Source organism: Rhizopus microsporus (genome assembly GCF_002708625.1).
Source record: "Rhizopus microsporus ATCC 52813 unplaced genomic scaffold scaffold_1, whole genome shotgun sequence".
NCBI lineage: Eukaryota > Fungi > Mucoromycota > Mucoromycetes > Mucorales > Rhizopodaceae > Rhizopus > Rhizopus microsporus.
In genome coordinates this window covers 2,559,066-2,573,086 of record NW_019671916.1, presented here as the reverse complement: position 1 = coordinate 2,573,086, position 14,021 = coordinate 2,559,066, and the positions used below count along the sequence as shown (strand labels likewise).

Sequence of the window (14,021 nt, the reverse complement as noted above, 5' to 3'; positions counted from 1 at the left end):
CTTCTGGTTTGATGCATCAAACAACTTATGACATTGTCAAAGTAGGGTCATCCTCTTTTTTTTTAAAAAAAAAAAACAGCCTTGCATATATTTATCGGGTATTTTTGGTAACTCGGGCATTGTCATGTTCCCTTACTGTTCTTATGTCCCGCTCCATTGGTAGCAGCCCAATAATATATTGACCTGGCTTTAACTTTTTTTTCTCTGTCAAATTGGGTCCAAAGGAATATTAGGCAAGATTAATATAAATGGGCAGACATATCTTTTAGCTTATTAAAGTAATAGCATGAAGGTCCGTGGAGACATTGTGACATTATTTAAGACTCATCTATTCTGTCAAACTTGGAGTGTTATACGTTATTTGGAGTGGCTAAAATGAGTATTAGAGTTACTCTAAGGAGTGCGTGTGTGTTTTGTTCCTTGATATAGTTTATTAGGCCCCACGGCCTGATTTATTGCTTATCAAATTATTTTGTATCATCATTTTGCTTTATTACGTACATTAGTATGATTATACACTCATCACTGTCTGTTAAGCAACCATCTCTATAGTAACTGAATGGCCTAGAAATTGATGATTATCACTGGTAATCCATTACAGTGACAACTGTCTCCCAGGAGAACATGACCTTCTTTTTCTCTCTCTCCCCGCAAAGTTGGTTTCTTTCATGATTCAATTCTGTCATGGTGCATGTACGTACAAATTGAACTTGATACATGGAATAGCTCAGTCATTTTATCATGAATACTATGACAACCTAGTATTATCGCTATGATCATCACAGATTATGATTCACACAAATTACAATCACAATATAAAATGTGTATAACATCGATATATAAACGGAAGTCGAAAAAGTGAATAATCCAAATATAAATTCGTCACACAATTTTAAAAAGGAAATAAATTCTCTATTTTAAATAGACTTTAAAATAGACATAATCATCCTTTGTAGGTCCAAGAAAGAAAAAAAGCCCAAAGGAAAGCCCTTTTAACTCAAGCTGATAATATTATCACTTTAGTTCCTTATCTTTTATTCTCTCTATTTTTGTTCGTTGATCCTTTGTACAACAAAATTCTGGGATCAAATAACTGCACGGTGTAACTCTTCCTTTTGGTTCCTTTTTTTCTCGACCCTCTCTGTCTCTCTGTCTCGCAATCTGTCTCCAGAACACAAAATAAAAAGAGGCATATAAAAATCAGCTTTTTTTTCCATTCGCGATCCTTTTTTTTTTCCTTTTTGTTCAATTCTCCTCTACCTTTCCTTTTTACAAAGAGATGAAGTCCATTGTTGCTGCCATTGCTGCTCTTGCTATTGCCGTAGTCTCTGCTCAAACCGGTGCTCCTATCACTCCCCATGCTCCTACCAAGGACCAAGTTCTTACTGCTGGTTCAACCACTGTCATCACATGGACTACTAACCCTGGCCACGACACCATCTCTTCTATCGACCTTGTTCATGGTGATCCTAATTCCCTCGTTCCTGTCGTCAATGGTCACGTTGCTGACAACGTCCCCACTGCTCCCGGCTCATACAACTGGAACATCCCTGCCGACCTCCCTGCTGGTACTGACTGTAAGTGAAAGGAAATCCGAGAAAAAAATCTAAAAAAAAAATTCGAGTCTAATTTTATCTTGTTGACCATAGACGCCTTGAGCTTTGGTAAAAGTCCCGATGTCACCTACACTCCTTTCTTCACCATTAAGGCTGCTGGTAAGATTGAAATAACGAGAAATTAATATTTTATACTTACATGTTCATTAGGTGCTTCCGCTGGCAACTCTACTGGTGGTGCCTCTTCTGCACCTGCTGCCTCTGCTTCTGGTAAGCCTTCTTCTGGTGCCTCTTCTAGCGCTCCTGCTTCCTCTGCACCTGCTGCTGCCAGCTCTGCTCCCGTTGCTCCCAAGCCTGCTGGTCCTTCTCCTGCTGCTGCTAGCTCTGCTCCTGCTGGTTCTAGCGCTGCTGCCTCTTCTACTCCCTCCAAGACCCCCTCTAGCGCCAACAAGAACGTCGCTGCCATGGGTGCCATTGCCGCTGCTGGTGCTGTTGCTGCCGCTCTCTTTTAAAAGAGTTGTTAAAGTGTGATCTTTTTAAAAATTTTATATTCTAAACATACACACTGCCTCAGAGTATATCTAATTTTTTTTTATATAAAACATTAATATATTATACCTTTTTCCCTTAAAGTAAGCTAAAAATCTCTTTTGTTTATTTTACAATGTGAAGCATGGTGTGTAACTCGGTACCCAAGAAAAAAAGGAAAAATCATGTCAAAATGACAAAAAAGTTAATCAAACATATGGTCGCTTTCCCCCTCCCTTTTGATGATTTATGCAAAAAAAAAAACTGTTTTATTGTATACATCCCAATTGTATATATGTGTGTGTGAGTTTGTGTGTGTGCGCCCCGAGAGTGGCGCTAATACATCCTTTTGTTAGGCTGCTTGTATCAGTGTAATGTTGTCTCCCTTTAGTAAAATGCGTCCTAGATTACATTTTAGTACACTCTTTCTTAAAAACTATATATATATATTACCAATCTTGACTCTAGTTTGGTTCTTTACGTCAACTTCTTCAGCAGCTTCAAGTACCAAATTCATGAATTCATCAAACCCCTAAAATAATATTCACGCGTCAATCTATATTCAAGCATTGTATATTCCTCTATTTACAATAATTTGTCCTTCAATTCTCAAATCAGTCTTTTCAAATAACCAAATCTGTACTCTTGATTTCTATATAAATATCCAAAGGATATATTGTGTAAATATGACATTGCTAAAAAGTATTACGTTGATCCCTCATTGACTCACATTTTGCAGGTATCTAAAAATAAGGTTCTAATGAATAAAGTTAATTTTGTATACATTTAACGCTATTGATAATATTTACAATGGGTTGAACCATAATCTTTTGAACTTTGGACGACATCTTTAATGCTATTCTTTTGTTATAGTGGAGTAAGAGTAAGAAAAAAAAATGTTGAAAAGCAAGAAAAGCTAGTCCTTCATTGAATCTCCGAAAAGCAAAGTATGATGACGCAGTCAATAGCATAAGGGATATCTCGATCAAAAAGAGAAGAAGAACGGCTCAGACACCCCTTTAATGAAGCGTTGTCAACCTGAGTTATATAAAACGTAATATATTTCGTAGAATTTCTGCAATAAATAATGCGCCCAGCCAGAATAATTTTTATTTTAGACAAAAAAAATGCATTAGACCCTCTTTGCTCCCCAACTACAGAAAAAAGTCAAAAAAAAAGAAAGGAAAACATGTCAGATAACTTACACTCGGATTGTATGATCATCTCCTGCAGATACATACTGCATTGGTTCAGTCGGACGCCAACTAATACAATTTACCGTGTTGTCATGTCCTTCCAATGCTTCCAATAATGTTTCATGATCGCGACTCCAAATGTAGACACGATTATCTATAAATATGTGTCAATTTCTCCCCCTTTTTCTTTTTTTTTTTTTTTGATTCACCTTCACTGCCGCTTAAAATAAGTGATTCATCTGTTCCTCCTATTGTAGATCGAATGATATATTCATTCTGTCTTTGTCCAGTGTATGTATGAACCAATCTCTGTGCATCCAAGTCCCATAAATGTACTTCTTGCACATCCTGGATATTGACAAGTGCGAATTTACCATCCTTTGTGATTGAAAGTGACGTGATAGTTCCTTCTTCTGTGATCTTGGCTACTTCAGTGATCCTTAGACCATCGACATCATATGTGGTAATACATTTATCCAATCCGATCGTCACCAACCTTTTGCCGTCTTTGGTGATCTTCATGTCTGTCGTACGCTGAGCAGGCCATCGCGCAATGGGTGAACCATTATCCACATTCTATGGAATAATAAGTAACATGATTAAAAAAGCATTTAAAAAAACCCATACCCAAAGACACATCACTTTTTCACATGCACCCGTGATAAAGTGTTCGTTATCTGGAAGCCATACAGCACTTGTCACTTGATCTTTATGTTGAGTGAATGTATGTAACAAGACACCATTCAGGGGATCCCATAGTCTGACTGCATTATCTGTACCGCAGACGAGTAGTTTTGAATCATCCGGAGACCAAGCGCAGTAAGATCCGCTTACTTCACTTCTAAAAGATTGCATCTGTTCCAATAGCTGATTCCTCTCTCTTAGTATTGGGCATTTGAAAGTAAAACCTTTTTATATTACCTCCATATCCCATATAATGCACGATTTGTCTTTTGAAACGGAGGCAAGATATTTTCCATTATTTGAATAAGCGACATGCCATATTTCATCTATATGCCCATGTAGTACTTTGACCATATGGGACGGAAAGACGTCTCTAATGTTTGTTATGGATCACCATTGTCTGATCTATATATTCTCCTTTCTTTTTATCTTGTCTTTACCTATCGCAAACGTGATCCGAAAACAGAGAAAAGTCCATATCTCTTCTTGGATTGTGATAAAGACACTGTCGTTTCTGCCACTCAATCGCTTGGTTGATTAAACTCAACAATCTGTGCTTTGGTATCATTGCCGAAGATTCAATATAATCTGACAAAGCAAATAAGCAACACAGTCTTTTCGAACGACTTGTGTATTTTACCTTGCAGTTCAATCAACAATTGTTCCCTTGAACTTCCCTTTGTTCCATCCCATTGTGCTTGAGCCATGACATCCTCTATTGATGAACACAAAACAAGACTAGATAGCTGATGAAGTCGATCTGTATTTTCTCCCAATGGTGTTATTTCATTTCTTAATACATAAAGAGCTTTCATTGTCTCATTTTGCTCGAGTAGCTCGAGGAACTTTTGCTGTCGAATCAAGAACTGCACTTTGGCTATCACGTTTGGACTATGATTCACAAAGGGCATATCACTTAATAACGTCTCGGCGAGAAACCAGTCGCCATTGAGAATACTTGAGCGAAAGTGAGATACAATATCAGATTCCAAAGAGATGCCAGATTCTGCTTGTAAGCAAGTTGCTGTATTTCTGAACTAAAATGAGCAATAAGAAATAACAAGGTTTTTGTATTTCTTACTGATAACCAAGATCTATCAAAGACTGCATCATGAGCCTAACTAACTCTTCTTTCTTTATGTTTGATAGATTGGCAGGTTTAGCGATGCTTTTAGATGTACTGGTTGCTTTGGGGGAATTGGCTTTTGTAATCTGCATAATTATTATTTCTATATAAACTATTCAACCTAGGAAAGAAAGAAAGAAAAAAAGAAAAGAAAGAAATAGAAGGTTCTTATGCAAAAAACACTAGCTCTGTCTCTCGCTCGTCTCTCCTCGTTCTATCTGTCAAGCAAAGTCACACCAATCCAATCAAATTAGACACATTCTCATAAATTATGAAGACAGAAATAAGGATTTATTTGGTACTCGTGAGCTTTCAATTTACTCAAGACAACAGATCAAATTTATTATTTAAAGGTCAAAGATTGTTGGACCCTTTATCTTGTTTTTAAAACATGTCTCAAGATAATATAAATGTTACAATGGAAATGTTTATTATGAAGACAAGCTTCAGATCACTTTGATAATGCTTTGAGGTACAAAGTCATGCATAAGAGCAATTTGATAAGAGATCCCCGAGAAAAAGATACTCTGTCTTGCCAGAAATCATAATGTACTTTTCTCTAGAGTATGTGATGTACTTTGGCTATGAAATGTAAATGTCAACACATCATGTCAAGTATTCAAACGAAAGGATGAAAAGCGACCCTTTCGCGTTTAGATGATCGTAAGCTTCTTTAAGCATCAATTATCGTAGCAGAAAAGGTCTGTCTTCATTGGCTTCAGACTATCAAAAGTAAGACGATTATATTCAAGAGTGAAGTCTGTCAGTTCAAAGGGTAACAAATTTCATTTTTAATAATAATAAAAAAGAAATGTCAGTGCATAACAATAAAATTTAGTCTAGTAAAGCTGATATCGAGGGTAACTTTCTTGGATTACTGGATATCATCTGCCAACGTTCAAAGCACTCGTGAGGGGTACGTTCATGCAAACAATTGGATATTCTTTGCCAGTCACTTGTTCCTACGTTCTGAACTGTTTCCATCAGTATCTCGTCTTCTTTCCTTGACCACATCCTTGACCATCGTTGTCCTTTATTATGTTAATAAAAAAAAAAGGAATGTCTAGCTTTATAAACGACTTACGGTCATCGTTCATCTTTCGCTTCTTATTATCATCTTTTAGTAACTTATCAGCCAAGAGACTCAAGTTGGTTAAATTAGTCGATTGTTTACGATAAAGTGCTTCCAATTCGATATCTTTCATTGCCAACTTGAGCTCATTCATCTTTATTTTCCATAATAGCCATTTTCTATCCTGAATCTCATCCTGCGACTTTTGTGTGTTTTCATTATTTACTAATATTTTTATAATAATTATCATTTGATTACCTCATTTGTAAATAATTCTAAATGATTCAGATGTTGAGTAATCACATCGAGCCTATGCCGTTTCCTTGATAGCATATCTATTTCATTCTTTAGCCTATCCATTTCATTCGAGTGCTGTATCTTGGATTCATTTTGCTAATTTGGTCTTTTTAGTGAGGTTATATTTAAAAGGAATCTCCTGTCTTACGTTATACAAGTAAATATTCTTTAAAGTATGAAGCGTATTTTCAACAGAAGGTGATTTAAGTTGATTTGCTTGTGAATGAATAATACGCTCTAGGTATCTTTCTCTCTCATGAGATTCTCTTAGGTTCTTTTCTAGATTATCATCTAGACACTCTGATTGAGGGTTAAACTATACGTAGGGTAAGTATGTAACAAATAACCATGTATTATAAACTAACAGGATATTGTGAATAAGACGTGATAGGTATCATATTGTTATATATTGTCCATGACTTTATCTCATTTGAAGTATCAAAAGGTATTAAATCCAATCTCCAAGTAGTTGGTATATCTTTATACTCCAGTATCTAAAAACTTGCTGTTTTTAATAACTAATAATTTATTATGCAACAGCATAAAATCTGATTGGCTGTTATACTTACTTTTTGCTTTATCTTATTCAACTCTACTTCTTTATCCATACAGCAAAAGAAGGGAAAGAAAAAAGAAAGAGAAAGAAAAAAATACAATAATTTATCATCATACGTCATAAGTAAATTTTTAATGCAGTAACTGACTGAAAGGGAGATTGATTTGCTTCTTTTTTTTTGACTTCAAAAATGGAGTTTCAAACAACCATCCATGAATATTGGAAGAACACGATATGTGCAAGTGAAGCTGCCTTGGGCTTGCTATCAGCCTTCGAATCTATGGAATATGCGATGATTGATGACGCTATAAAGCCTTTGAGAAGACTTGTCGGACACGGAAGAGACTTTGAAAAAGTGAAATCTTATAAACCACCTCCTTCCCAATCTCAGCCTACGACAATTAAAACTCATAGACCTATAATCCAAGCAGACTATGACCAACTTGAGCCTGGATGGGAGCGCCTGGATGACAATACAGTACGTGTGTCTGTTGACAACGGAGAGTACATTACAGCAATCAAAGTGACTACAGAACAACAATTGAAATCCATCGTTCCAGAAATCGAAAAAAGTGAATGTATCGCTATCGACTGCGAATTCCTTGGTGTCAAGAGAGAGATGCCTGTTCTCAAACTATTGCAAATTGCTGTATCAAAAGAAAAAGGCTATGCCATCCAAGTTGATCTTATCGGTCAAGAAGCTGTCACACGCCATCTGAAACCCATTCTGGAAAATGAGAAAATAAACGCTGTAGGATGGGCTTATCGTGCCGATGCCATGGCCATTGAATGTTACTTTAAGCAAATCGAACTAGCTCCTGTTCTTGATTTGCAGGCTAAATTAAAGCCAATTGCTGTTGAACAACTTAGCTTACATAATGCCATGATCAAGTTTGCTGGCAACTGGAAAGGGCTTCAAGCGTTCACAAACGTCAAACAGCTCCGTAATGCATTCAATTATTCGGCTGAAGACTGTATCTGGACTAAGGATCCCTTACCTGCAAAGGCTATGGTCTATGCTATCTTTGATGTTGTCAGTTTGATTGCCTTGAATGAATATACTGCTGAACATCCTACCGAGATGGACTATTTCTGGCCTTACTCCGTAACAAACGCCTCAGGGCGTAAGGCTCTCGACCGTTGGCACCGACAACGTGCGATTGGCAAATGCTCTCCCTCTGGTAGCCAAGATCTTTTGACGGTGATTGACCCACAGAAAAAGAACTTATCTGAAACACAAGCGTCTCCGAGCGCCACAAGCAACGATTATGATGATAGCAATCCTGACTATCAACGACAATTGCAGGAAGCAATCAAGCGATCCATGGTTGAAGCTGCATCGCCTACAGTCAAAACCACAAATGAAGACGAACCAGCTCAAGCAACCGATGTCGCGAGTAACTGGCATGAGGACGAGGCGGAGGACACAGAGTTATGCGAAAAGAATGACTGGATGAATGAATTGTCTGAGAAGAAGACAAATATCCATTTTGCTGCTCCTCCGACCAGCAAACATGAACAACCCTCTGTCGTACCCGATTCCTGGGACTCTAACGAAACAGAGTATCGATCATCTCCTAGATCCAAGTCGCGAGTATCCTCTTCCGAAGACAGTATGTGGGCCAGATCGTCGCAAAGATATGCCAACTTTCAAAAATCACCTCGCTTTGGTCATTCATTTCAGTCACATCAAAGCGGTAATAGGTATCAGAGTTCACGTTTTAGCAACAATAACAACTACAACAATCAAAAAACAAGACAGTATTCATCTAACCAACGCAGCCCATCAGTAAATAGCCCCAGCAGCGGCAGTAACAGAAAAATCTTCCAATCCAAGCCCACAAAGGATATCTACAGCACTGAGCTAAAAACTGGAAACGCTAGCCACTCTGGTGAATTTTCATGGGACCAATCCAAGGCAGCCGAAAGAGCAGAAGAAAGTTGGAGAGAGTTTGCAGACAAGAGTCAAGTACTTTGGGAGAAAAAAATAGATATCGATCCTAAAGAAATCGATACACGACCGCCTTCATCGTCACCCAATCCTCAAACACCACGACAGGCCCAAAAGTTTAACACGGTTGCGATCCCTTATAACAACAACAACAACGACAGCAATAACGAATGGGGTACTCCATCAGAAACGACGGATAAGGGACAGTCCAGTTCTTGGGAAGTGGAAGAAGAAAGGCCTAGATCGATGAGGATGCCAATGAACCAAATACCGATCCGACAACACTTTAGCGGGCCCAAAGTAAACAATCCAGATGACCTTGACGATGACGATGATGATGATGACAACAATACGGAAACAGCGACTCAACTGACAGAAGACCTGCCAACCTTTGTTGACACTGCCTATTTGGCTGATAACCCTTACACTCTCTACATGCATAAATGCAACATGCCTGAACATTTGCAGATGATTGCAATTCCCGAAAAGGACTACACTGTTGCCATCACGTATTACAAGGCCAGTATCGAAAATCGCCCGACCCTCAAAGCACTTCAGTTACTCATCGCGACGGACGAAAGTGCAGATTCTTATACTATCGTGATCGATCAAGCATGCTTATATCCAGCTACACTGAAAGACACCAAACTAGGTATTTTACTCAGCAATCCTGATACCAAACGACTCATCTGGTACGGCGAAAATCTTTATAGTGACATGGACAAACAACTTGGTCTTACCATGGGCACATCCCAGGATGTCTCGAGTATTATTGAAAAAGGTAATGTGAGTAATTTCAATGACGCTGTCAATTATTATTTGAAAGATTGGAAGGATTATGATCAATACAGAGAGAAACAGAAAGCAAGACAAGGAGTACAAGAACGAAAGTTTTCAAACTCGCTTTGGGATGAAAAGAATTTACGTCCTGCTGTTTTGGAATACAGTGCATTCAGTGGACTGGCATTATACAAATTGTATGAATACACTACAAGATTAAATTGACAAGAAAAAGAACAGTAAAGAAGAAGAAAAACGCATGGTTTTTTTTTCTTTTTATAATTTCATATACCATTTATTTCAATAAATGATTTTATCTCCTTTTATGTTAAAACACACACACACATATATCCCTTCTCTCTCCTCTATCTCTCTTTTTTCTCCCCTTGTCTCTGTGTTTATGTTTGTGTAAATTCATGCGAATGCGCCTGCTTATGTTTTATATATTATTACTATATACTCCTTACCATTAAAACGAAGGTTGTCATTCTAAAAAAGGGTTTAAATAAAATTGAATCTTCCTATTCTTTAGAGAAATAATATAAAAGAGGAGATGAAGAAAGAATTTAAGAGGGAGAATAAACAAAACAAACAATGATGCCTTTGTTTAAGGGGGGATTCAAAGACAGCAAAGAAAAGGCGACGCATAAATCAAAAGGGGAAAAGTATTTAAGAAAATAAAATCATCATTATTTGCATGAATAAACTTCTCTTTCTCTCTCTCTTTTTAATATATTCTTTATATACTTTTATATATGGGAGTGACTATTTCACGTGATCCCTCCATTACTAATAATAACAACATTCATTATGCTAAAAAACTAAAAACAGTCAAACAGAATAAAGAGCAAGAAAAGAGGTTGACATCGCGTATCATTTACGGGAGAGAGTATCATGCGATAGAGAATAGTACATATATGCTACCTAAAGACGATAAAGAAGTGGATAGACTACATGATCAACACTTTATTATCAAAGAATTACTAGGCTTGTAAGGTTCTCCTTTTCATTTTTGATGGATATTAATCAGTTCTGTATAGTAACATCATGAAAGAGGCATTTCATCTATTAGACTTTCAAAAATCAAATTTGAATGTATTAGATGTCTGTTGTGGTCCAGCGACTTGGCTATGTGAAGAAAGTCTAGAATATCCCAACTGCCAGTTTACCGGAATTGACATGTGTAGTCTTTGGCCTCAGGTGATTCGACCTGCCAACCTTCATTTTACAGAAGCGAATATACTTCAAGGGTTACCTTACCCTGATAATTCTTTTGGTAATACACATACACACAATCTTTGAGGGCAAAATAAGAAAGAAATCTAACCTCCCCTTTTAATAATAGATTTTGTTCATATGAGGTGCTTTTTATATACTTATATTTTCTTTATGCAAATTGTAACACAACTCGATAGGTTTGTTGTACTAGCCTTCAAGTCAAAAGAATGGCCATTTATCCTATCCGAAATCAAGCGCGTATTAAAAGACGGAGGCTGTTTTCAATGTGTTGAAGTGGACATGCGCATTAATGTAAAAACTTATTTATAAAAAAAAGGGAGGAGGGCTAACATGGTGTGGAATAGATTACGACAATAGATAATGTTGCAAAAACGTATATGGAGGCATTTGAATCATTCTGTGAGTCATATCAACTTGATCCCTCGGTTGCAGCTAAATACGATACGATGTTGGTTGATAATGATATGAAGATTATACAAAGTGACTATCGTGAGGTTCCGCTCGGCTGGGGAGGGCCAGTGGGTCATGCTTATTTGCATACATTTCAAGGTATACTCGAAGGTTTGGCTCCTTGGCTCAAGAAGTCGTTGAATATTGAACAAGATGAAAACTATCATGTCTTGCTTGATGCCACTAAACGCGCCTTGGTTCGATCAAGAGCGTTTATCGGTTTGTATGCCTTTTTAGCACAAAAATAGTCAAATAATGGCAATAGCATATATATTTATATATTATTCTAATAACCTCACATATATAATCATGTAATCCCTTCCCCCTTAATTTTGCCCCCTTTATTTTATATATATATTTATTATCCCTTTGCATATAAATAAATAGTTGTGAGTGTTCATTATTTTTTAAACTATTAAAATTTGACAAGGCAAAAAAAAAAAATGGGAGAAAAGTTGACATAAAAGAAATAGCCCCCCTCTTGTGTTGTCTATTTTTTTACATGTAGGTTTTTAACCTCCATATCAAAACGCGCGATTCAAGGACGTAGTCACACCAGTTACTTTTTTCTTTTTTTCCAGTTGAAACGCGCGACTGACTTTTTCTTTTTCTTTTCCAATACAAAACTATGCCCAGAAAGAAGTCAGTTTCATATACAGAAGGTTCAGATATTGACGAGTTTGAGAACTTGTCTGTTGGCAGTCGAGAACACCAAGACACAGACGAAATATTAACAGACGATCTATTACAAACCAGTTCAGAAGATGACAAGAAAAGAAAAAAGACAGCGAAAAAGAAAAAGACACTGGTGAAACGCAAGACGACAACAAAGAAAGAAACGACTCGAAAGGGCAGAGCCAAAGTTACACCTGTCAAAAAGGAACCTGAGTTTTGGAACAGTAAACGAGTGGAAGAGTTGAGAGAAAATTATCCAGATAACTACTGGACTTATCATGCTGAATCTGGACATCAAATGATTCATACCATCAATGAAAACCATGTGTTGGAGAGTATACCTTGTACGATCAACGATCAAGCACCTATCACAAGCATGGCGCTTTCCCAAGATGGTACTCTGTTGGCTACTTTCTCCAATATTGGTGCTGTTAAGATCTGGGATGTTGAAAATGATTTTGCCCTCGTGCGAAAACTGAGAGACACAGAAGAAAAGAACATTGATGAATTCTACTGTGGAAAGTTTGTCGCAGACAGTGAATATATGACAGTAGGAGGCAAATTAAAAGACAGACATCGTTGGTCGGCAGAGGATGACGATAATCATATCCTGCCTTGTCCGATCAAGATATTCAACGTGATTGATTCAAAAGTGGTAACCAAGCTGGAAGGACATACAGAAGAAATCTTGTGTATTAAAGCACTCGAGTTTGATGGAAAGAATTACCTTTTATCAACTAGTCAAGATGGTAGCATCATCAAGTGGCACATGGACAAGGATTGGATTACATTCTTGGATAGCACAAAGATGGATGATAATATCACTTGCATGGCCTTTACTGTTTCCTTTGTACCAAATACGGGTAATAAATACTTTTTGGCTGCAACAGATGAGCATGTGAGACTATATGATTTTGAAAATGCACAGGTATATGGATAACATATAGAAAAAGGATAGGTCTTATTCTTTTTTTTCTTTTTCTGTTTTGTAGCTACTGCAAACCTTTAGCGATCTATATTCATCATACTGTGATTGTGGTAAATTTGTTCGTTGGTTAGATGAGTCCCTCTATTTTAGTCAATACGAGGATAACGACAAGGAAAGAGGTGAATACGCTTGGTTTATTACTAGAGGAGCAGAACTTTGTGATGTGAGTGAAGGAGTCTGTAAGTATGAAAGCTTATTAGCTTCCATTTTACTTATAGTTCTATATAGCATCCAAACCAAACACATGTACTTTACATAAACTAGTATATCCCACACAAGACGGCGAACAGTTTAAATTTGAACAAGTCAAGAAATACCAAGACGAAGAGTAAGTTGTTTGTATAAAGCATTTATTCTCTCTCTAAACAACAAGAGTGTAGCTATCACTCCAATTCATGGTTGGTAAAAATTGCTTCAAACGGAAGATATCTACTTGCACCTACAATCTATGGACAAATTTTTGTGTTTAATATGTTATCAGGCCAAGTAACTGCCATTTTAAAAGACCACCAAGGTATAAAAAATAGAAACATTCTTCATAAAGTACTATTACTCACCCGTTTGATCATTTAGATATGGAAGTTCGTGATGTGATATTTCATCCTTATAGACCTTTATTATTTTCATGTGGAGATGGTAATTTACATATTAGACTATAGTACTATTACTTATTACATATTTGTAGATGGTTGTGTAAAAGTATATACTTATTCAGAAAATGATGCTGGAAAAGTGGATGTAGAGCAAGACCTTGACGTGGGTATGATTGAAATTGAAGAGCAATAAAGAAGATATATATATTTTTTAGCCGTGTTTTCTTTCTAAAGTGTATACAAGCTATGTTTAATCTGAATATGGCAACATAGACAAAATATTAATATTCCAAAGTAAAATTAAAGACATGATATTTAAATACCTTAAAC

The 14,021-nt window shown here is 36.8% G+C and overlaps 7 protein-coding genes across 7 annotated transcripts; 4 read left to right on the top strand and 3 right to left on the bottom strand.

The window, feature by feature from the left end:
• Positions 1 to 1,174: 1,174 nt before the first annotated feature.
• RHIMIDRAFT_14235 (uncharacterized protein) lies at positions 1,175 to 2,245 on the top strand. The gene is made up of 3 exons (XM_023605710.1): positions 1,175 to 1,577; positions 1,650 to 1,715; positions 1,767 to 2,245. The coding sequence occupies exons 1-3, from the start codon at positions 1,280 to 1,282 to the stop codon at positions 2,066 to 2,068; spliced, it is 666 nt and encodes a 221-aa protein (XP_023471661.1). The 5' UTR covers positions 1,175 to 1,279; the 3' UTR covers positions 2,069 to 2,245.
• A 191-nt stretch (positions 2,246 to 2,436) lies between these two features.
• RHIMIDRAFT_233373 (small nuclear ribonucleoprotein-like protein E) lies at positions 2,437 to 2,932 on the bottom strand (the record flags this gene model as incomplete). Its single annotated transcript, XM_023607945.1, has 5 exons — positions 2,437 to 2,486; positions 2,538 to 2,616; positions 2,674 to 2,736; positions 2,815 to 2,841; positions 2,894 to 2,932. The coding sequence occupies 5 exons, from the start codon at positions 2,930 to 2,932 to the stop codon at positions 2,437 to 2,439; spliced, it is 258 nt and encodes an 85-aa protein (XP_023471660.1).
• A 204-nt stretch (positions 2,933 to 3,136) lies between these two features.
• RHIMIDRAFT_255122 (WD40 repeat-like protein) lies at positions 3,137 to 5,217 on the bottom strand. Its single transcript, XM_023611142.1, has 8 exons — positions 5,046 to 5,217; positions 4,605 to 4,996; positions 4,405 to 4,552; positions 4,202 to 4,337; positions 3,908 to 4,147; positions 3,490 to 3,856; positions 3,290 to 3,434; positions 3,137 to 3,238 (listed from the first exon to the last, which is right to left on the bottom strand). The coding sequence occupies exons 1-8, from the start codon at positions 5,180 to 5,182 to the stop codon at positions 3,217 to 3,219; spliced, it is 1,587 nt and encodes a 528-aa protein (XP_023471659.1). The 5' UTR covers positions 5,183 to 5,217; the 3' UTR covers positions 3,137 to 3,216.
• Positions 5,218 to 5,530: 313 nt separating this feature from the next.
• RHIMIDRAFT_288727 (uncharacterized protein) lies at positions 5,531 to 7,085 on the bottom strand. Its single transcript, XM_023613590.1, has 6 exons — positions 7,029 to 7,085; positions 6,825 to 6,977; positions 6,608 to 6,775; positions 6,421 to 6,555; positions 6,175 to 6,364; positions 5,531 to 6,121 (listed from the first exon to the last, which is right to left on the bottom strand). The coding sequence occupies exons 2-6, from the start codon at positions 6,855 to 6,857 to the stop codon at positions 5,925 to 5,927; spliced, it is 723 nt and encodes a 240-aa protein (XP_023471658.1). The 5' UTR covers positions 6,858 to 6,977; positions 7,029 to 7,085; the 3' UTR covers positions 5,531 to 5,924.
• Positions 7,086 to 7,138: 53 nt separating this feature from the next.
• On the top strand, positions 7,139 to 10,449 carry RHIMIDRAFT_310505 (uncharacterized protein). The gene has a single exon (XM_023614666.1). It carries the CDS (start codon positions 7,206 to 7,208, stop codon positions 9,969 to 9,971), a length of 2,766 nt encoding a protein of 921 aa, XP_023471657.1. The 5' UTR covers positions 7,139 to 7,205; the 3' UTR covers positions 9,972 to 10,449.
• A 13-nt stretch (positions 10,450 to 10,462) lies between these two features.
• Positions 10,463 to 11,834, top strand: RHIMIDRAFT_255118 (S-adenosyl-L-methionine-dependent methyltransferase). The gene is made up of 5 exons (XM_023611141.1): positions 10,463 to 10,737; positions 10,787 to 11,022; positions 11,092 to 11,107; positions 11,162 to 11,276; positions 11,330 to 11,834. The coding sequence occupies exons 1-5, from the start codon at positions 10,502 to 10,504 to the stop codon at positions 11,681 to 11,683; spliced, it is 957 nt and encodes a 318-aa protein (XP_023471656.1). The 5' UTR covers positions 10,463 to 10,501; the 3' UTR covers positions 11,684 to 11,834.
• On the top strand, positions 11,814 to 14,002 carry RHIMIDRAFT_310503 (WD40 repeat-like protein). Its single transcript, XM_023614665.1, has 6 exons — positions 11,814 to 13,038; positions 13,103 to 13,277; positions 13,327 to 13,426; positions 13,479 to 13,612; positions 13,672 to 13,734; positions 13,784 to 14,002. Exons 1-6 carry the CDS (start codon positions 12,064 to 12,066, stop codon positions 13,882 to 13,884), a joined length of 1,548 nt encoding a protein of 515 aa, XP_023471655.1. The 5' UTR covers positions 11,814 to 12,063; the 3' UTR covers positions 13,885 to 14,002.
• Positions 14,003 to 14,021: the final 19 nt, after the last annotated feature.

Coding starts and splice junctions, on each gene's coding strand:
- RHIMIDRAFT_14235 (XM_023605710.1), top strand. CDS start 1,280: ATGAAGTCCATTGTTGCTGCCATTGCTGCTCTTGCTATTGCCGTAGTC. Junction 1,578..1,649: donor CCTCCCTGCTGGTACTGACT/GTAAGTGAAAGG, acceptor TGTTGACCATAG/ACGCCTTGAGCTTTGGTAAA. Junction 1,716..1,766: donor CTTCACCATTAAGGCTGCTG/GTAAGATTGAAA, acceptor CATGTTCATTAG/GTGCTTCCGCTGGCAACTCT.
- RHIMIDRAFT_255122 (XM_023611142.1), bottom strand. CDS start 5,182: ATGCAGATTACAAAAGCCAATTCCCCCAAAGCAACCAGTACATCTAAA. Junction 4,338..4,404: donor TCGGATCACGTTTGCGATAG/GTAAAGACAAGA, acceptor AACAAACATTAG/AGACGTCTTTCCGTCCCATA. Junction 4,148..4,201: donor GCATTATATGGGATATGGAG/GTAATATAAAAA, acceptor GAGAGGAATCAG/CTATTGGAACAGATGCAATC.
- RHIMIDRAFT_288727 (XM_023613590.1), bottom strand. CDS start 6,857: ATGATACCTATCACGTCTTATTCACAATATCCT. Junction 6,776..6,824: donor CGTCTTATTCACAATATCCT/GTTAGTTTATAA, acceptor CCCTACGTATAG/TTTAACCCTCAATCAGAGTG. Junction 6,365..6,420: donor TAGAATTATTTACAAATGAG/GTAATCAAATGA, acceptor AACACACAAAAG/TCGCAGGATGAGATTCAGGA.
- RHIMIDRAFT_310505 (XM_023614666.1), top strand. CDS start 7,206: ATGGAGTTTCAAACAACCATCCATGAATATTGGAAGAACACGATATGT.
- RHIMIDRAFT_255118 (XM_023611141.1), top strand. CDS start 10,502: ATGGGAGTGACTATTTCACGTGATCCCTCCATTACTAATAATAACAAC. Junction 10,738..10,786: donor ATCAAAGAATTACTAGGCTT/GTAAGGTTCTCC, acceptor AGTTCTGTATAG/TAACATCATGAAAGAGGCAT. Junction 11,277..11,329: donor AAGTGGACATGCGCATTAAT/GTAAAAACTTAT, acceptor GGTGTGGAATAG/ATTACGACAATAGATAATGT.
- RHIMIDRAFT_310503 (XM_023614665.1), top strand. CDS start 12,064: ATGCCCAGAAAGAAGTCAGTTTCATATACAGAAGGTTCAGATATTGAC. Junction 13,427..13,478: donor AAGAAATACCAAGACGAAGA/GTAAGTTGTTTG, acceptor ACAAGAGTGTAG/CTATCACTCCAATTCATGGT. Junction 13,735..13,783: donor ATTATTTTCATGTGGAGATG/GTAATTTACATA, acceptor ACATATTTGTAG/ATGGTTGTGTAAAAGTATAT.